We start from the raw sequence: 17649 nt of genomic DNA, 5'->3' as shown, positions 1-17649 counted from the left end.
TTAAAGATTTAGGTCATGTGATGAAACCTCACATGTCTAACCGAAATTGCAGCTTTCTAATTGCAGAAAACTGAACACCCTTGCCCCGCCCCTTTCCTCAAGGCCCCACCCCTGCCCAGGAGCACCGCCAGCTTTTCCGCCGCCCTAGGCAGTGGAAGGTCCCACCCCGAAATGCTGCCCCCCACAGAGGCGGCAGAAGGTCCCGCCACCAAAATACCACCGCGGTCACCAGCCCCCAAATTGTAGTGCCCTAGGTGACCGCCTAGGTCACCTAATGGGTTGCGCCGGCCCTGCCCCTGCCCCACCGCTTCTCTGAGGCCCCAGCCCCCGCTCACTCCATCCCCCTCCCTCTGTCACTCGCTCTCCTCCACCCTTGTTCACTCGCTTATTTTCACTGGGCTGAGAGTGGATTTTTTCAAGCTTGTGCTGTGCAGATTTTTCTGTACTGTGGGAACCGCGGCCAATGGGAGCTGCAGAGGCAGCAACTGTGGGTGGGGGCAGTGCGTGGAGCCCCCTGGCTGACCCTCTGCCTAGAAGCCAGAGAGACATGTCACCGCTTCCTGGGAGCTGCACGAAGCCAGGCACGGACCCTGCCCACCCCGCTGGCGCTGCAGGCATTCCAGTCAAAAATTGGATGCCTAGCAACCTACTCCAGAAGTGGCTGCATTTCAGTCTGGATGAAGCAATCTCTGTATAGGCACAGCCTGTAAGTTTCTTTAAGAACCTGGTGGGAGGAAGGTGCTTTTTAATTATTAAAAAATCCAGGCGGGAGTGGAAGACAGTGAAATAAAAACAGTTGGTTCCTATAGCAGTGATTTTAATATTGACAGAACCTCATTGGTGCCAAGGCATGAGTACAGTCTGCACTCAGCACCTTCCAGGAAGCTCTACCACATTGCAAGCATCTCAAACAATAGTGCGACAGATTTCAGAAATCTTTAGGATATCACCAAGACTTCAGCCAATAGCATGTTGGATGTCACAAGACTGCCTGACATTGTCAAGGCTTCACCCAATAGTGAAGATGCATTTGGAAACCTTAGAACATCAACAAAGCTTCAGTCAATGGCACAGAGGCTTTGGGAAGCTTTGATGATGTCACCAAGAATTCAACCATTGCTATGGCAGTTTTGACATCACAATCCTTTATGATATCACGATGCTTCAGCCAATGATATGTGGGTGTTTGGATACCTATATGACATTACTGAGCCTTCAGCCAATATGATAGTGGCATTCAGAGCCTCTACATCCCTGTTATATCTTTGATCCAGTCCAGGTAGTTGATGACCTTGGTGTAGAAGCCATAGCTCTTGTGACAGCCGATGCCCCAGGAGACAATCCCGGTGGCTATCCAGCGCTCGCTCTCTGAATCCTGCACAGTGAAGACACTCCCACTGTCCCCCTGGCAGGTATCTTTCCCCACACTGGGCGAGCCAGCACAGAACATGTTCTCAGAGAACACCATGGGCTTCCCATTGACCTCCTTTCCCTGCAGCCATTTCTTGCAAGATCTCTCGTCACCCATTGGCAGTGATACATACTTCAGCCGATCTGCGAGAACGTTTTTCTCCACCCCAAAGCCGCTCACGTAGCCCATGTAGCCATTGGCATAGAAAGTGCTGTTACTAGCATCTGGGAGGCAGATGGGCAGCAGGTTGGGGCCCAGTGGCACTGGGTCCTGCAGCTCGATCAGTGCAATGTCCCCATTGAAGTTGTTCTCATCATCAGGGTCGTAGTTGGGATGCACGGACACGTTGCGGACAGGGTGGTTACCCAGCTCATGGATCTTATTCACCTCCGTGTGGCCAAGGAACACTTCGATCTTCTTAGCCACCTCAGCAAGGCTCATCCTCCCACCTGTCTCTGTCTCTGTCACTGAGCTGTCTTTCTTGGGGTAGATGGTGTGAGCAGCTGTCAGGATCCAGCGGTCACCCAGCAGCGCCCCACCCCCGAGCCCAAAGATGTGTGTCTTCGCCTGCCATGGGAAGCTTCCCGGCGGTGCTGTGCTGCCACCGATGATCCGCTGGATTCCAGTGATGGGTTTGTCTGGCTTCCCACACACTGTGGGGAGGGAGAGGAACCAAAGAGGCTGTTACATGGTCTCTTCTCCTGCTCTCTCTCGTCTCTCCCATAGCTTTCAGTTCCCTGCTTCCCTGCTCTCCTGCTGCCTTTCCATCTGGATTTCTCCGTCTCCTGCACTGCCAACTCCCTCCCTCATTACTGTCAGCTCCACTTCTCCATCTCTCTCCCTCTGTCTGCTTGTCTCCCTTGGTTTGTGCTGACTCTGAAGGCATATTGCTGAATGCTGAACACAGTGAGACTTTCCCTACTTACCTGGTAAACACACTGGGATGTCCTCATGGCCGTCTTGGTCTGCCCAGGAGCCATGAGCGGAGCAGTTGTATGTATCTGAGGGAAAAGAAAAGAAGATAATGAAACCGAGGACTGCAGAGAGCGAGCATCAGGCACAGGGGGAATGGGGAGGTAGTTCCTCTTTCTAGGGCACTGGAACAACCCCACCTGGCATGCTGTGCTCAGCTGTGGGCACCTCAATCCCAGAGGCATCACACATCAGACAGGAAGGGGGCGGTCCCTCTCTGCCCCATCTGGAAAACCTCCAGCAGGGATGCTCTGCTCAGCTCTAGGCCCCTCAGTTCCAGAGAGATAGTGACAAGTTTGAGGGAGCTCAGAGAAGAACCACAGAAACACTCAGGGGGCTGGAGGGGATTGAGGGGTAATGAGATGCTCATTGGAAGTTATATTATTCAGTCACTGAGTTCTGGGAGAGATTCAAAGAGATAAATCTACCTGGCATGGAACAGTCATGACTAGAGAGGGGGTGGGGGAAATGTGAGGATCTTTGCAAGTGTCTGAGGGGCTCAAGCTTCTGAAGAAGTTATTTTTTTGCGGGGGGTGGTGGTGGTGGAGGTGAGAATAGGTTGAGACTGAGCCAAGACAAAGGAGAACAAGAGTCTTCCCCCTGTACTGTGAGCCTGGGGAGTCATCTCCCAAAGGGGGGGCAGAGACCCATTCCAGAGCACAGGGAACTAGGAGCCATGGGGAATGGATAGGGGATGCTTCTAGCCTAGGCCCAAGGGGTTGCGTGGGGAGATGGGATCTGAGGGAGTGTAGCAGGCATTGTCCCCAAGCACACTCCCATGTGGCACAGCATGGCCCTGCAGTTCCCCTGCCCGCGCCGCCCCCCCTATCCCCCTTGGGTCTTGCAATGGTTTACTCCCAGATCACAGTACTTAGACCAGTGGTTCCCAAACTTTAACAACCTGTGAACCCCTTTCACTAAAATGTCAAGTCTCGCGAACCCCCTCCTAAAAATGAATATTTCCAGGGATTTTCTCCTTTGCCTGAGCATAAATTATAAAAGCAGTGATCTTGGAAATATAAAATTTGTTTTTATGACATGCTTATTACACACAATTTATTATTAATTATTATTTATCATTACAGTATTTTTATTACATTATGAAAATGGCAACACTCTTCCAAGATCTCACTTTTGTAGCTTGTATCTCTTTGAATAAGCATGTTATAACACAAGGCTCCTATGTTTCATCCAGGAGTATCGGATGTGAAACAGCATGAAGGTATTTAAGAAGCCAACTCAAAGAGTTCCTCCTACACAAGCATTCAGGTCTCGGGGAGTCGAGGCAAACAACGGATGTTACAAGAAAGCTTAAACTTGTTCTATATAATAATTTTAAAAACAATACTAGCTGCCTATTTAATTTTAAAAACAGCAAAAAATATCCACCTCCCGTTCCATTTCTTATAAGTAGTCTTGAAGTTTAAATCTCCTCAGTGTGATAGATATGCTTGCTTTGATCTGCTTAGCTCTTGGAAGTCCAGGGGCTCCGGGCTACTGGCCCCGTGCTGTCCCTAGGGACAGTTCTGTCCGCCATTAGGGAATTTTTCCCCCCAGAACCTCCTGTAACATTTTGCAAAACCCCCGGGTTCATGAACCCCAGTTTGGGAACCACTGACTTAGACCAAGATTACCTCTTTACTGGCTTATTTATTAACTTTTGGACAGAGCACAGAAGTCTTTAGCTTCTCACCCCCACCCCTCTCCTGGGAGCCTGTGTGCTAATTCAGAGTCAGGCCCCCTCTCTTAAAAGGTCAGGAGTCCCACAGCCCAGTTCCTGGGCCTGTGTAATAATTCAGGCAGGCTTACTCTCCTTGCATTCAAGAGTTCCATCGCCTTCCTACCGGGACTGTGCTAATTCAGGCCAGCTGCAGCCTTAAACCAGCTTCTCCCAGCTGGCCCTTTTTCAATTCACTTCTTCCAGCCCCAAATGAGGAAAGCTCAGCAAGCCCCCCTGTTAGGAGAAACGAGGCAGCAAATATGCTACCCTCCTTCCCAAGGCTCTCTAATCGGCTGGGAGAGAAGGGAGCCCTGCCTCCACCCTACATTAGAAGGGTCCTGATCCCAGGCCCTTAAAGAGATAGTAGTCTTGGCTTTCCCCAAACACTAATTCCCCGGGACTGCTTCCTTTCTCCCATATCTGCCCCTGCCATTCCCCAGGTCCTCGTGTTCCCCCAAACTCCTGGATCCTGAAAGAGCCAAGCCATGGAACAGAGGTTGACTGATGCCTAGACCCTCTACTCTGCCCTTAAAGGGGACAGACCACCCTTGTTACCGAGGCTTTCCCAGCTCAGATTGCTATGGCTCTTCCTGGGTCAGGACTCACCGCTCCCGCTGTTGGTGACTATGCGGTAATAAGGCTCCTTGCACCGGTAGGTGATCACTGACTGGTAGTAGTTGTTCCCGTGTTCGCTAACATAATTGAAGGCCCCGTTGGTGAGCTTTTTGGGGTCACCACAGCTCACAACTACAAAAGAGAACAAGGAGAGAAGTTAAGGGGGAGCCACAGTGCTCACTGCAGCAGTGAGGTTCGGAGACTCATGCTGGATTCAGCTGGAGCCCATGATGTGAGGGAGGGATGGGGACTGTCCAAGAGCACGCTGGAGGGGATGCAGGTCCAGTACCCACTTGGAAGAGACTAGAGTTGCTTGGAAAATGGAGAAAAAGGCACACAAAAATTCAAAGTTGTTCAAAGCTGACCTATTTTTTTAATAAAAAAACTTTATCAACATTTTTATCAAAAGGGGTTACATATTTCAATAATAATTCTGATTAAAGTCCTAAAAACATTGCAAAAAACAAAAACAAAAAACGAGAACATCAATAGTTTGGTTTTTTTTGCAATAGTTTTTTTTTGGGGGGGAAAGGCTATTTTTGTACTAAACAAGTTTTTATTTTAAACATATTGTCCAGCCCCAATGGAAAGCATGGTGGCCATTTGACACCCCCTGAGTGCAATGATTTTGGGGAGGGGTGGACTCAGTCTTGGTCCCAGTAGGACCTATGCCTAAGGACCTCAATGCCTAAGATACTGTCAGAACTGGCATTTATGAGTCCCCTTGCTGACAATAGAAAGGCTATGTGGGTTATGGAGGATGTACTCCCCATTCACCCCTTGGGGTCCGGGATCGGTTTGGGGGGATAATCCATCTGTGGGGGTGGGATTATTGACTCACTTTTACACCGGGGCATGGGTCGGTGCCAAGTCCCATCATCCTGGCAGACAGCGGTGAAGGATGCCAACTTCTGGTCACCCTGCAGGAAAAAGAAGAGAAGAGCTGAGGACCACATGTAACCTCAGGTCCCTGCCCTCAACTCCAAATCATGGTGAGGGAGTCTCGTGTCTGCCTTCTCACCGCTGCGCAACTCTGCTCCTGATGTCCACTTCAGTGCCCTTCTGTGACCTCTGAACCTTTCCTCCTTACCCAACCTCCTACCCCTCCGTCATGCATTGGCCTTGGCTACCCCTATTTCAGCAGGCTCATGCTGCAGCCTCTTTATCCCAGCCAGAAAAACCTGCAGTCACCAAAACAGTAAACTCTGATTCTACCCCAGAGACACCCCTCCTGGGGATGGGGCAGGAGAGAAGGGCAGGGAAGTCCTTCTGCCTTTCATCAGATCCCTGAGCAGAGTGCTGGAGCCCCTAAGGTGCCCCTCCAGGGAGTGAGTCCTGCTTCCCAAACATTCTGGAGAGTAATAGCAATGTTCTTTCTTAATCTCCTGACACCACCCGTTCCTGTGAAAAGGCAGGGAGCGAGGAGGGGGGAGGAGATTGGAAGGAGGAAAAGAGGGAGAAGAGACTGGAAAGGAGGAGACTTCGGCAGAAGTGAAGAAAGGAAGAGTGAAAAAGAGATCAGAAGGGTGGGGAGCAGGAGGGCCTCACCTCCATCAGTTCATACCCAGTCTGGCAGCTGACGATGAAGTAGTCACGAAATCGGTATAGGGGCTGCAGGTCTTTGATGAGGGTGAACTGGTCCCTTGGCACAGGCTGTGGGCACCGGATTCCTGTTGGGGAACACACAAGGCTTTAGCAAGCAGCATGCTCAGGCCTGGAATAGCTCTAGGAATGGAGCCACTTACTCTCTGAGCTGTAGTGGATCCTCCACCCGTGACTGAACCCTGACTCATCTGTGAAGAACAGCACATCCACCGCATTGCTGTTGGTTTCAATGCTGCCAGGCGACACCTTGCCACAGAACTCACCAATCTCTCTCCCGCGTGCTTGGATCTGGAGAGGAAGAGATGATTCACCAGAGCCAGAATCACACCAACAGGCCTCTCCACACCAGTACCCCCTCCTCCCCTGCATCAGGCCAGACCAAGGGGCCTATTTGCCCCAATTCCCCTCAATGGGCCTGTGACCCATCTACTTTGGGGTCACCACTGCCAGATCAGACTAATGGGCCAGTCCCTGCTTCTCCCAGCCTGGGGTCAGATCTATGGGTCCATCTAATCCTGAATATAGGGAAGTGGAGAAGGATGAGGAGGTAACACGGAGCAAAGGAGGACATTTTCTGGTTAGAATCCAGGAACCACCCCCAGCTCTGAGGGGTCTTGGAGGGGCCCAGAGCCCCATTGTTCAGGATGCTGGGGACTAGGCACCCTGGAGGATGGACTGGGGAAAACAACTTTGCTCTGGTCCCTGGGCATTCCTCCTTTTCTAATCTCTGCTCTCTCCTGCCAGCAGTGCTGGCCCTGCGAGCTTCCCTGAGAGAAGCAGGTTTGACGGCAGGTGGGACGCAGGTTTGGGCTGGTTTCCAGTACCTTGAGCTGGTCATAGGGACAGTGGACCTGCTGGTGATCATCGATATCGAAGGGCTCCAGGAACTTGAGGGTGATGGCCAGCCCCCTGTCCAGGCGGATGCTATAGTTGCACCGCAGCTCCGCAGGGTAGGGCAGGGGGTACTCTGGGCTCAACAGGTACCCAGAGGTCTCTATGAACAGCTCACTGCTGCACTCCACTGGGGGAGGGAAGAGAGCAGCAGTTACATACTGCCGCCTCTCATCCCACCAATTGCTTCATAGGTCATTCCTCCCTCCCTTTCCCCTCTGGGGGACTCCCACACTTGGGCCCTATTCCCCTGCATCAATCTCTGCACCTTTCACTCACCTCGGCAAGAATGGTGGTCGCTCTGCAGCTGGTAACCGGGGCGGCAGGAGCAGATGTAGCCACCCACATAGTTGTGGCAGAGGTGCTGGCACAGAGGCCCCTCGTATTCCTCCAGGGCGTTGCCATGGGCACACTCATCCAGATCTGAGGGGAGAGAGAGTGCCGGGCAAAGAGAAGAAAGAGTTAAACCTGACAAAGCTCTGTACTGGCGGTGCGGCAGTGCTGGGGGTCTGGCTACTGTCCTGGGGTCTCTGCCTGTTGGGGATGGGGCCCAGGGCTCCTCTGCATTCTCCTGGTGAGGAACAGCCCTGTGCCCCCCTCCTGCATGGTGTGGAGCTCTCATACTCACCCACAGCTTGGTAATAGGCTAGGAAGCCCTTGTAGGGGATAAGGGTGCTGTTCTCTTCGTTGGAGAAATCAGAGTGGAACATCATCCTCATCCGGTTCCCTTTGGACACAAACTCCCTGACTCCTGGGTGGTTGCCTGTGGCTGAGCCTAGCTGGCCACAGTACCGGCCCAGGTCTTTCTTATCTGCTGTGATCTGTCAAGGAGAAAGGGGGAGGGGAAATCATGAGACTTTGTGAAGTTCAACCTGCTCCATGTATCACCATTACCTGGTCTATGCATCTCCAACTCCCTCCCTCTCCTCTGTGCCTGTTAGATAGCAAGGAGAGCCTGCTTGCTGTTGAAAAATGATTGTGCCCTAAGGACACCAGCTTCCCCTCCCCAGCTCTACCCCAGGTCTCTGCTGCACGCACCTTGACGTAGTCATAGAGGCAGGACTCAGATGGCTCCAGGTCGAACTGCCAGAAGTTCAACTTCACCACAAAACCCTTTGGGACTGTAATGTCCCAGGTGCTGATGTTGTTGTTGGGGTATGGCTTGGGGTAATTGGGGGATGTGATCTCCCCAAAAAGCTTCCTTGGGGTTGGGCTGGAACTGACCACTCCAAAGAGAAGAGACCCCCACAGGAGGAGCAGGGGGAGCCTGTGAACACAATGTACATGGAGCATGAGTTATGGACCAGCCATAGATCTGGGCCATATGCAACCAGTGGAAACTTCATGGGAGGCTCATGCATAGCCCAACGGACCCCTGGGTACACTGGGTACCGACCAGGTGTTATAGAGCCAATGGAGACATTGAAGAGACCCAAGATTCAATCAGGTACCAGCTGGGCATCAGGTACTAGCCAAGGATATGGTTCCCAGGAAGCCATTTCAAGGGAGACTAGGCACGAACCCAGGGGTACTGGCTCTTTGTTACACGCCAGCCATGGACCCAGGTCTCTTGGAACCAGGGGAAGGAACAGTAAGAGATCCAGCCCTATAGGCTCTGAAGGTTTCCCTCCGCCTGGCTTTGGGCCACCTGGTTCAGCTTGTGTTTATTGTCAGCTTGGGAGCTTGCCCAGCTCAGCAGTTCAGGGTCCAAAGGTCCTCAGCATGGCGGGGAGTGATCCCCCTGTTGAGGGAAGGGGGGCCTGTGCAAGGTCTAGCCATTAACCTCTCCCTCTCCGCAGGGTGTGGTATGGAAATCTGAGCAGGTTAGTTGCCCCCTCACATCCTGGTCCCAATCTGGGGGTTACTTGGGAAGTGGGGTCATTACGCTCCTCCAAAATACACTCATTCCCCTTCCCTGGAAGGAGATCAGCCGGGGGATTCAAACACTGCACCACTTCTAACAGGAGGATTAACGGGGTAATAGTGTGACATGGATTTAACCCCATCCACCTCTCATCCTTCCCCAAGGAGTTGGACCCTTCAGTCCTCTCCCCCATAAAGATGCCATCACCTCCCTCCCCAGGCCAGATTGGCAGCACTCACATGTTCTTAGTCTTGTCTGATGTGTGTATGTCTCTCTCTCTCTCCCTCCAAGCGCTCTAACCAGGGCTTGCGAGTTGTAACCAAATGCAAACTCTTAACCCTGCCAGATCTAATTCAGCGAGGTGGGGGAAGACCAAGAGGAGAGGGAGGGAAGAGAGACAGTTAGGTTGCAAAGCGATTGACATCATGAATGAGTTTCATTAGCCCACATTCTGCTGCCCTCTGCTGGCTCTTTGCTGGAACTGTGGCCATGAACTTTTTTTTTTTTTAAGCAAGATCCATCCAACAGAGTTGTACACATTTGTGTGTGTGTGTGTGTGTGTGTACAGCTAAGGTTGCTCAAGAGACACTTAACTGGAAATTTCCCTATATTAAAGTGAAATTTTGGGGGGAGTTTTGTTTTTAACAGTGTAATAAAAGGAAAAAGAAATAGGATTTGTGTTCTCCCCGCCCTTCATTTTGAGGGCATTTTTCTGATGTGGGAAGAAGGCTTGAAATTTTATTCTTAAAAAGTTTAAAAAACTGCTTCTTTTTACCTTAGAAATATCAAAAATGCCAGGTCTTTGCTTTACTGTTTTGCTGAAGAACTCCTTAGAGATGTGAATCAGCAGCTTCCTTGATGAGGAAACAGGAGTGTTAAATCTTTAACAAAGAGAAGTTTTCTTTCAGCTGTTTCTTCGACATTTGTGTTAAATAGGTGTTAATAATAACAAACAAAGCCCAGAGAGTTTAAAACACTATGAATACCAATACCTTCCTCTCTCCCAGTTAGGCAGGCCTCTCTGGTTGTTCTGCAGTTGTCTATAGAGTCTTCCAAGGGAAACAGGATGTACAAGAACTGAATTATGAATGTGAAAACAAACAGCAAAAACAAACAACTTTTCAGGCTTTCTTCATACAGTAGGGAAGAAGGCTCAAGCCCAATATTATTGTTCCTCTGCACATGAGTTTAGATTCTCCTGGCTTTCTGATGCTGGGGGTCTCTAAAATGACAATGATGTCTTACAGGTTTTTCTTTAAAGACACCGATACTTCTCAAGCATAGCACTATTTTTCTGGGAATCAGAGTAAAGAGTTCAAGTCTATGAAAAGAGTCACAACAATGAAATAATGTAACAATAATAAATGTTGGAAGCATTTCAAGATGTTTATACATGCTGTAGAGAAACTTACATTATATATATTGTTATATTGTCCGAAAAAGAACATGTGACTGTGTAATTAATTACTCTCATAATAATGTACACTCATGGGATCAGAGTTAAGGTTAAATGGGCAATCTTCACTCCGGGATTTCCTGACTTTTGAGTGCTTTGCTGTGCATGATGCACATTCTCAGGCAGCCCCAATCAAGGCCCTGGAGGGAAGCTCGCTGGCACAGGATACCATCAGGAACGAAGCTCACAACCAATGGGCACAATCTGTATGGAAGTTTTAAGCCATAGGACACTGCTAAGAGAGAAACTTATAGCAACAGGACACCAGTAGGAGGAAAGCTCACAGCGACAGGGCACCAATGGGACACAGTTTAGGGTCATAGGGCATTATTTGCAAGGAAGCTTGTAGCTATAGAGCATCAAAGATAGCAGCTACAGGGCACTGTTTGCAGGGAAGTTTGTTGCCACCAGACACGACTGACAAGGAACCTTGCTCCCCCAGGGCATCGCTGGGAGGGAGAGTGATAATACCCATGGGAATGGCACCCATAGGACACTGTGTGACAGCTGCTCGTAACATAACATCTGGGTCTACCACACTCTTACAAAGGAACGTCATTATGTGAAATTCAACGGTGTGGGAAACTGCTGCCAATTGTGTGTGTGGAAGAAGTCTAAGACTAGAATGGGGGCGGGGGAGGAAAGTGTGTGTGCTACAAGTCGGGACTGGGATTTACACGTGTATAAAGAAGGCAGAAATGTTTCAGTACTCTCTTTTGTGGCCTCAGCATGCCCTGGGTATGAGAATCTATTTGCATGTGGCTGTCATGCCATATCACTTCCATGGGCATAGCTGTCTTTACAGTTACGGTTACAGCTCCTAACCCTCTCTGTTCACATGTGTGCTTAGCATTGACATTCTTCTCATAGGCTGATGGTTTCCCTGCAAAGCAGCTGTCTGGGGAATGCTGGTTTTGAGGTCAGCTGTTGGAGAGAACATGCACTTTCCAGCTTAAAGAATCACTTATTTTTTGTTGAGGGCACAAGTTACCCTGAAAATTCTCCAGAAGCTTAATTTTCCAGAGATTGCTGGGCTCCCCCCCCAGGGACCTCCTCCCTCTGAGGCACTGCTATCAAATGAATCTTTTCCCCTATAGGAAACTTTCCCTTCCACCCCTGTACTCCTCACCCTTGGATTGCAGGGAGTGGCTATGAACAGGGAGTGATGACACAGCCAAGGTGAGGCAGATAAAGTGAGGAAGAAGAGTCCATCGCGGGGGGCATGGGGACCAGTTCCAGTTTTCCTCCTTCAGTGGGAAGAACGGTACTTCCAGGGTTGCCAACTTTTGGAATGCTGTAATAGAATGAGTCCCATGAATTTAACATTTATTTTAAAGCCTCAGCTCCTGGGGTCATGTGTCTATGTGAGACTCTCACCTTTCGTTTTAAATAAGTGAATTCTAATTTCTAACCCTTGGTGTTGCAGGGAAAAGCTTGGAAATGTGACCCCTAAAGGTACAGAATCCAAAAAGCAAATACAGAGAAAACATTTATTATTGTATAAAATCCCATGACTTAGAATCCCTGTGATTTTGGGGGGTCTAACTCATGATTTTTGACTGCTTGGGCTGGTAATGTTGCTTCCAAGATGGTCTTTGGTTCCAGTCCAGTTCCAATCCAGAGAGGGATTCACAGGTTAAGAGAGGAGGGAGCTGCTGAATATCAGCAGTGGCTACTAGGGATCAGCATGTGTCCTGAGAATGCTGGGAGTTCAGGTTTGCAGGGCAGGATTACTCTCCTTCTGGTGAATGGGGCAGAGATGTGCTGACCATGGAACCCTAACTTCCTTCTGACCATGAGAGGTCTGGCCCCTGCCCTATCTCCCCCCCCCCCCCAATCTGAAGGGAGCCCAGAGGGGCCCCACAAGGTGAAGGTAGACACAGAATCACTCAGGCAAGGCAAGCCCTAGACCCCTCTCTGCATCAGCTGCTGCACAGCCCTGCCCCTGGGGGTGAGGGAGATTCACTTCCCATTTGGGCCCAGGTTCCCCCTTCCATCTGGAAGTTCAGCCAAGCAGTGACTCCACCACTCCACCTTTCTTCACCCCTCCCCTCTGGCTGGGATACCAGAGCTCTTATTCTGAAATGATCTCACTGAAACCTGAAGCCACATTACCCTCCCACGCCACAGACAGACCTCTCTCACTTCCCCACCCCCATGATCTCCCTCCTTCTTTCCCTTCTCACACGGATTGGGACCCCCCTCATCCCCACAGACTGCCCCAGCCATCAGAAATTCCCCCTCGCTTTTATTGTCCCCTCCCCTCACTGCAGACAGATCTAGGGCTCCCTCCGCTGTGGAATTCTCCTGTGGATGGGTCTCAGCTTGTCCGCACAGCACACCACCATGGAGCACTAACCCTTGGGGTGTACCTGGCCTCAGCTTTTCTCCCAGTGCTAAGGCGTAGGGACCAGAACGGAAAACCAAATCTGGGTCTCCCACATTGCAGCACAGGCCAAGGCACTAACCTTTAAGAGACACCAAAACCAATTCTGCAGGGCTCCCAGTCAGGGCCAGCTCCAGCTTTTTTACCGCCCGAAGCGGAGAAGCAAAAAAAAAAAAAAAAAAGATAAAGCCGATCGGCAGCACTTCAGTGGCAGCTCAATCGCGCCGCTTCATGAGGGACCCGCCGCCGAAGACCCGGACGTGCTGCCCCTTTCCATTGGCCGCCCCAAGCACCTGCCACCAAATTGCTGCCGAAGACCTAGATGTGCCTCCCCTTTCCATTGGCCGCCCCAAACACCTGCTTCCTTCGCTGGTGCCTGGAGCCAGCCCTGCTCCGAGTCCCCAGAGAGTGAGAGAGTGGGCTGGGGAATGTAAGCTGGGTGTCACATGCTTTGGCACCTAGATACACTATGAAAGTAGATGGCAATAAGGAAACACAATGCAACAGAGGTTTTGGCCACTTGTATTTTTTATTCCAAAGTGTGTGTGTGCGGGGGGGCAGATTTGATAGCTTTGGTCTTGACTCTGCAATGAAACTAGTTCTGTCCAAATGGGTTAGTGCTCAGTACTGGGAAGGTGTTGTGGTTACTTCACTTTCTGGAAGATCTGTACACAAACTTCATCTTCTGCTGTCATGTGCTGGGAAGAAGAAAGGGAGGGAGGGAGGGAGATAAAAGAAGAGACTTTGGTCAGATCTGCCAGGGCTTCTCAGTTCCAACCCACAGTTCCCATGCTTTCTAGTCCTGGCTCCCCCCCCCACACACACACAGCACTGCCAATCCCTCTCAAACCTGACCCACACCAACCTCCCTGCTATTCCAGTCCTTGCTGCCACCTGCACGCAGCTCTGCCATAATTCTGCCAGTGCCTCAGAGTCCTTACCCACAGCCTCCCTGCTAATGTACTCCTGCCCCCCATGCAGCTCTGCCAGTGCCCCATAGTCATTACCCACAGCCTCTCTGGTATTGTATTCCTGCCCCTCACCCCACGCAGCTCTGCCAATGCTCAATAGCCCTTACCCGCAGCCTCCCTATATTTCCCTTTTCTCTTTGTGCCTTAAGAGGTTTTGCTGAGGTTTTAGTGTCACACATAGGAAACCTTGTGTCTGATTCATCTCTTCCCTTTTCCTCTCACAAAGCCCCAGGAGCTATGGTGGAATTTCAGGGCAGGGCAGGGACATTGGCCGATTCACACTGAGCTCAGCCTAGTCAACTTTTGAACCCTACAGGAGGATGTTTGTGTGAAGTGGCCGTTGCCCCTGAGAAACCATGCATAACTATGGGGCCTAGCTTGGGATCCAAGGCGGGGAGGAATGATCATCCCATTCTGAGCCGCTGACATTCCCCTAGTGCAGTGGTTCCCAAATTTTAACAACCTGTGAACCCCTTTCACTAAAATGTCAAGTCTCGTGAACCCCCTCCTAAAAATGAATATTTCCAGGGATTTTCTCTTTTACCTGAACATAAATTATAAAAGCATTGATCTTGGAAATATAAAATTTGTTTTTATGACATGCTCATTACATACTATTTATTATTAATTATTATTTATCATTACAGTATTTTTATTACATTATGAAAACGGTAACACTCTTCCAAGATCTCACTTTCGTAGCTTGTATCACTTTGAATAAGCCTGTTATAACACAAGGCTCCTATGTTTCATCCAGGAGTATCAGATGTGAAACAGCATGAAGATATTTAAGAAGCCAACTCAAAGAGTTCCTCCTACACAAGCATTCAGGTCTCAAGCAGTCCAGGCAAACAACGATGTCACAACAAAGCTTAAACTTGTTCTCCATGATAATTTTGAAAACAATACTAGCTGCCTATTTAATTTTAAAAACAGCAAAAAATATCCACCTCCCTTTCCATTTCTTATAAGTAGTCTTGAAGTTTAAATCTCCTCAGATATGCTTGTCTTGATCTCCTTAGTTCTTGGAAGTCCAGGGGCTCCAGGCTGCTGGCCCAGTGCTGCCAGGGTTCCCTAGGGACAGTTCTGTCCGCCATTAGGGAATTTTTTTCCCCCGAGAACTCCCTGTAACATTTTGCGAACCCCAGTTTGGGAACCACTGCCCTAGTGAATCCCCTCTAGAGACTTCCCTTTCTGGGGTGTTAGTGTGCCACACCCTGCTCAGAGCTCCTTCTCACCAGATGCAGATGGTCCCCCTCCAGCCAGTGCCTCCAGCCCCGGTTCCTCTTCTCTCCTTGCTGCTCACACACCAGCTGATCCCCTTCCCAGGAGATGACTGTCTGAAAGGGGAGAGACAGGCAACACTGTCAGGCATGGGAAAAGGCCTTGCCTTCTTCTTTGTACTGTCACCTTTCTACACTGACCCACTACCTGCCCCTTTCTCTAAGACATCTTCAAATGCAGCTCCTGTTTTGAAGTTTTTTTTGGTTATGTTCCTAACTTTAGACCCCTTGGGGTTGTTTGTCATGTATGCTGAGCAACCTCAGTATCTTATAAGGTCAGACATTTCATGACATGCGATGAACTTGTTTGTTCCAGTGGATAAATCATCTAACTTTCTGATTTTTTTCAGGGCATTGCTGCAGGGGGACAGATTTAAGGGTATCTGAATACTGAAATTTTAGACTTCTGGGCTCCATTGTATATTTAACCTTAATTCTCAATTCCCTGCTCATCACACGTATTCATCATTAGACCTGAATACATTAGCTATTAGCCCATCAGACTCAGCATAGCTCTGAGCTGGATTCTACTCTGGCATCAGAAACAGGATTGTTCTGATTATTAGGTAAAGCCCTAGCCACTGGCCACAGTCAAGCTACCCTTTAAGTCACTGGCCTATCCTCTTAGCCCTCTCACCTGGCACTTGCGTCCATCCACTGGCCCCAGGTCCTCTTCAAACTCCTTTCCCAGATCAAAGTCCATGATGTAATTGCGCAGTGAGGTGATTGTGCGGATGGTCATGTGATCTCCAGCATGGATTATCTCCTTGTCTGGCTTCAGGAGGCAAACCAGTTTTCTCAGGGCCACATTAATGTCTAGATGGGATGAGGTGGAGGGAACAGATAATGGGTTGTTGGCAGCAGTGAGCTTCCCATAGCAGTGCCGTTCACTGCTCCTTCTTGGTTCTCTTGCTACATTCTCCTCAATGACCCTCACTGCCCCATCAATACATTTCATTCCCTTCTCCAAGCATGCTCCACCTCCCCCATTCAGACTGCCTACCCCTTCTGCACAGACTGGTGGGTGTGCAAGGCTACAGACTGTGTTCAGAGAGTTTAGGGCCAGAAAGTCCCACCAGATCATCTAGTCTGACCTCCCATGTATCACAGGCCACCAACACCACTCAGCACCCACATACTAAACTGGACAACCAAAATTAGACCAAAGTATTACAACTGTCAGGAGACTAGACTGTTGTGTGCCACAGACAGAGAATAGGAGGGACCGAGGTGCACCACCTGTGTCTGAGGCCCAACAAATGGCAGGGAAGTGATTATGTGAGAAATACCAGGATAATCCTGGCTAGTGACCCACAGCCACACGCTGTAGAAGAAAGCAGCCCCCTCCCCTCCAAGGTCACTGCCAAGCTGACCTGGGTGAAGATTCCTTCCTGACCCCACATAAAGCAATCAGTTGGACCCTGAGCATGTGAGAAAGAACCAACCAGCCAAGCATGTGAGAGAGAATAATCAATGCTACCTCAGAGCCCTCACCCACCCCATGTGCAACCTCCCTTCTCCAGCTGGGGCCATCTCTGATGCTTAGGAGGAAGGAGACAAAAAAGCCTCAAATCCCAGAATACGTGTGTGTGTGGGGGGGAGGTTTCTCTTCCTGACCCCTGTAGGTGACTGGCTGAAACCCGGAAGCATGAGATTTTAGGAAGATCAGACATAAACCAGAAGGGAACCCAGGGCTGCTGAGCCCTGCTCTCCACCATCACAAACAACCCATCATACAATCCCTTTTAAATTTCTCCAGCTCTTTCTAAAAACTAATTGTTTGTTTCCCCCACCTCCAACTCCAACTCCTGCTGGGAAGCTGTTCCAGAACCTCACTCCTCTGATGCTTAAAGTCAAAGATAGAGGGACAGGCGGCGCGGGGGTCGAAAAATCCCAACGCCCCCCCCCCCCTTTGGGGTGCCCTGGGAGGTGACATCTTTGGAGAGGGAGGGGTGGAAAAGATAGGAGGGGGAAGCAACCAGGGAAGGGTGTGGTTACCTAAAGCCCGAAGGTAACCGTCCATGTTGTCTTGGGAGACGAATCGGTAATAGCCGGTCAGATTGGGAGGCATCACAGGGCAGAATTGATCGTTGGAATGAGACACGGGAAGGAGAACAGGAGGGATGAGACCGAGACAAAGCTGGGGACCTTGGACTCCCTCCTCCTCGTTGGTCCTTTCCTGCTTTCTCTCCCTTAGTCTGGTGTGTGGGGAGGGGGTTATATAGCAGCCCCATGGACAGGCGTCTTGCTGCCGTAAAAGTCCCATGGTTCCTTACCGGGGAACACAGAAAGGGCTGGGCTGGCTGTGTTCCTGGCACCTCCACTTCAGTGTGGGAAGGACCAAGGGGAGCAGCAATCAATCCGACGCCAGGCTGAGCTTCCCCGGCCTTTCCACACTGGAATTTTTAACTCATTGGTGCCAATCAGGAAGTGTCTGGCGAGCGTCCTCTCTCCATAATTCGGACTGAGTGAGCT

At 50.1% G+C, this 17649-nt stretch overlaps 2 protein-coding genes and 1 long non-coding RNA gene across 3 annotated transcripts; all 3 read right to left on the bottom strand.

The window, feature by feature from the left end:
• Nucleotides 1-796: 796 nt before the first annotated feature.
• On the bottom strand, nt 797-9475 carry C1R (complement C1r). The gene is made up of 11 exons (XM_034786938.1): nt 9318-9475; nt 8253-8481; nt 7843-8035; nt 7494-7637; nt 7148-7344; nt 6464-6611; nt 6267-6388; nt 5560-5638; nt 4710-4850; nt 2338-2412; nt 797-2064 (listed from the first exon to the last, which is right to left on the bottom strand). Coding segments are annotated over exons 1-11 (2148 nt in total). The 5' UTR covers nt 9320-9475; the 3' UTR covers nt 797-1246.
• A 378-nt stretch (nt 9476-9853) lies between these two features.
• On the bottom strand, nt 9854-13086 carry LOC117870977. Its single transcript, XR_004644098.1, has 3 exons — nt 13003-13086; nt 11664-11828; nt 9854-9932 (listed from the first exon to the last, which is right to left on the bottom strand). It is a non-coding gene; the product is annotated as an uncharacterized LOC117870977 (long non-coding RNA).
• Nucleotides 13087-13430: 344 nt separating this feature from the next.
• On the bottom strand, nt 13431-17471 carry RBP5 (retinol binding protein 5). Its single transcript, XM_034786924.1, has 4 exons — nt 17173-17471; nt 15812-15990; nt 15130-15231; nt 13431-13618 (listed from the first exon to the last, which is right to left on the bottom strand). Exons 1-4 carry the CDS (start codon nt 17438-17440, stop codon nt 13565-13567), a joined length of 603 nt encoding a protein of 200 aa, XP_034642815.1. The 5' UTR covers nt 17441-17471; the 3' UTR covers nt 13431-13564.
• Nucleotides 17472-17649: the final 178 nt, after the last annotated feature.

Source organism: Trachemys scripta, chromosome 1, assembly GCF_013100865.1.
Source record: "Trachemys scripta elegans isolate TJP31775 chromosome 1, CAS_Tse_1.0, whole genome shotgun sequence".
Taxonomy (NCBI): Eukaryota; Metazoa; Chordata; order Testudines; family Emydidae; genus Trachemys; species Trachemys scripta.
The sequence above is the reverse complement of the archived record's forward strand: the minus strand, read 5'-3'. Positions and strand labels throughout refer to the sequence as shown.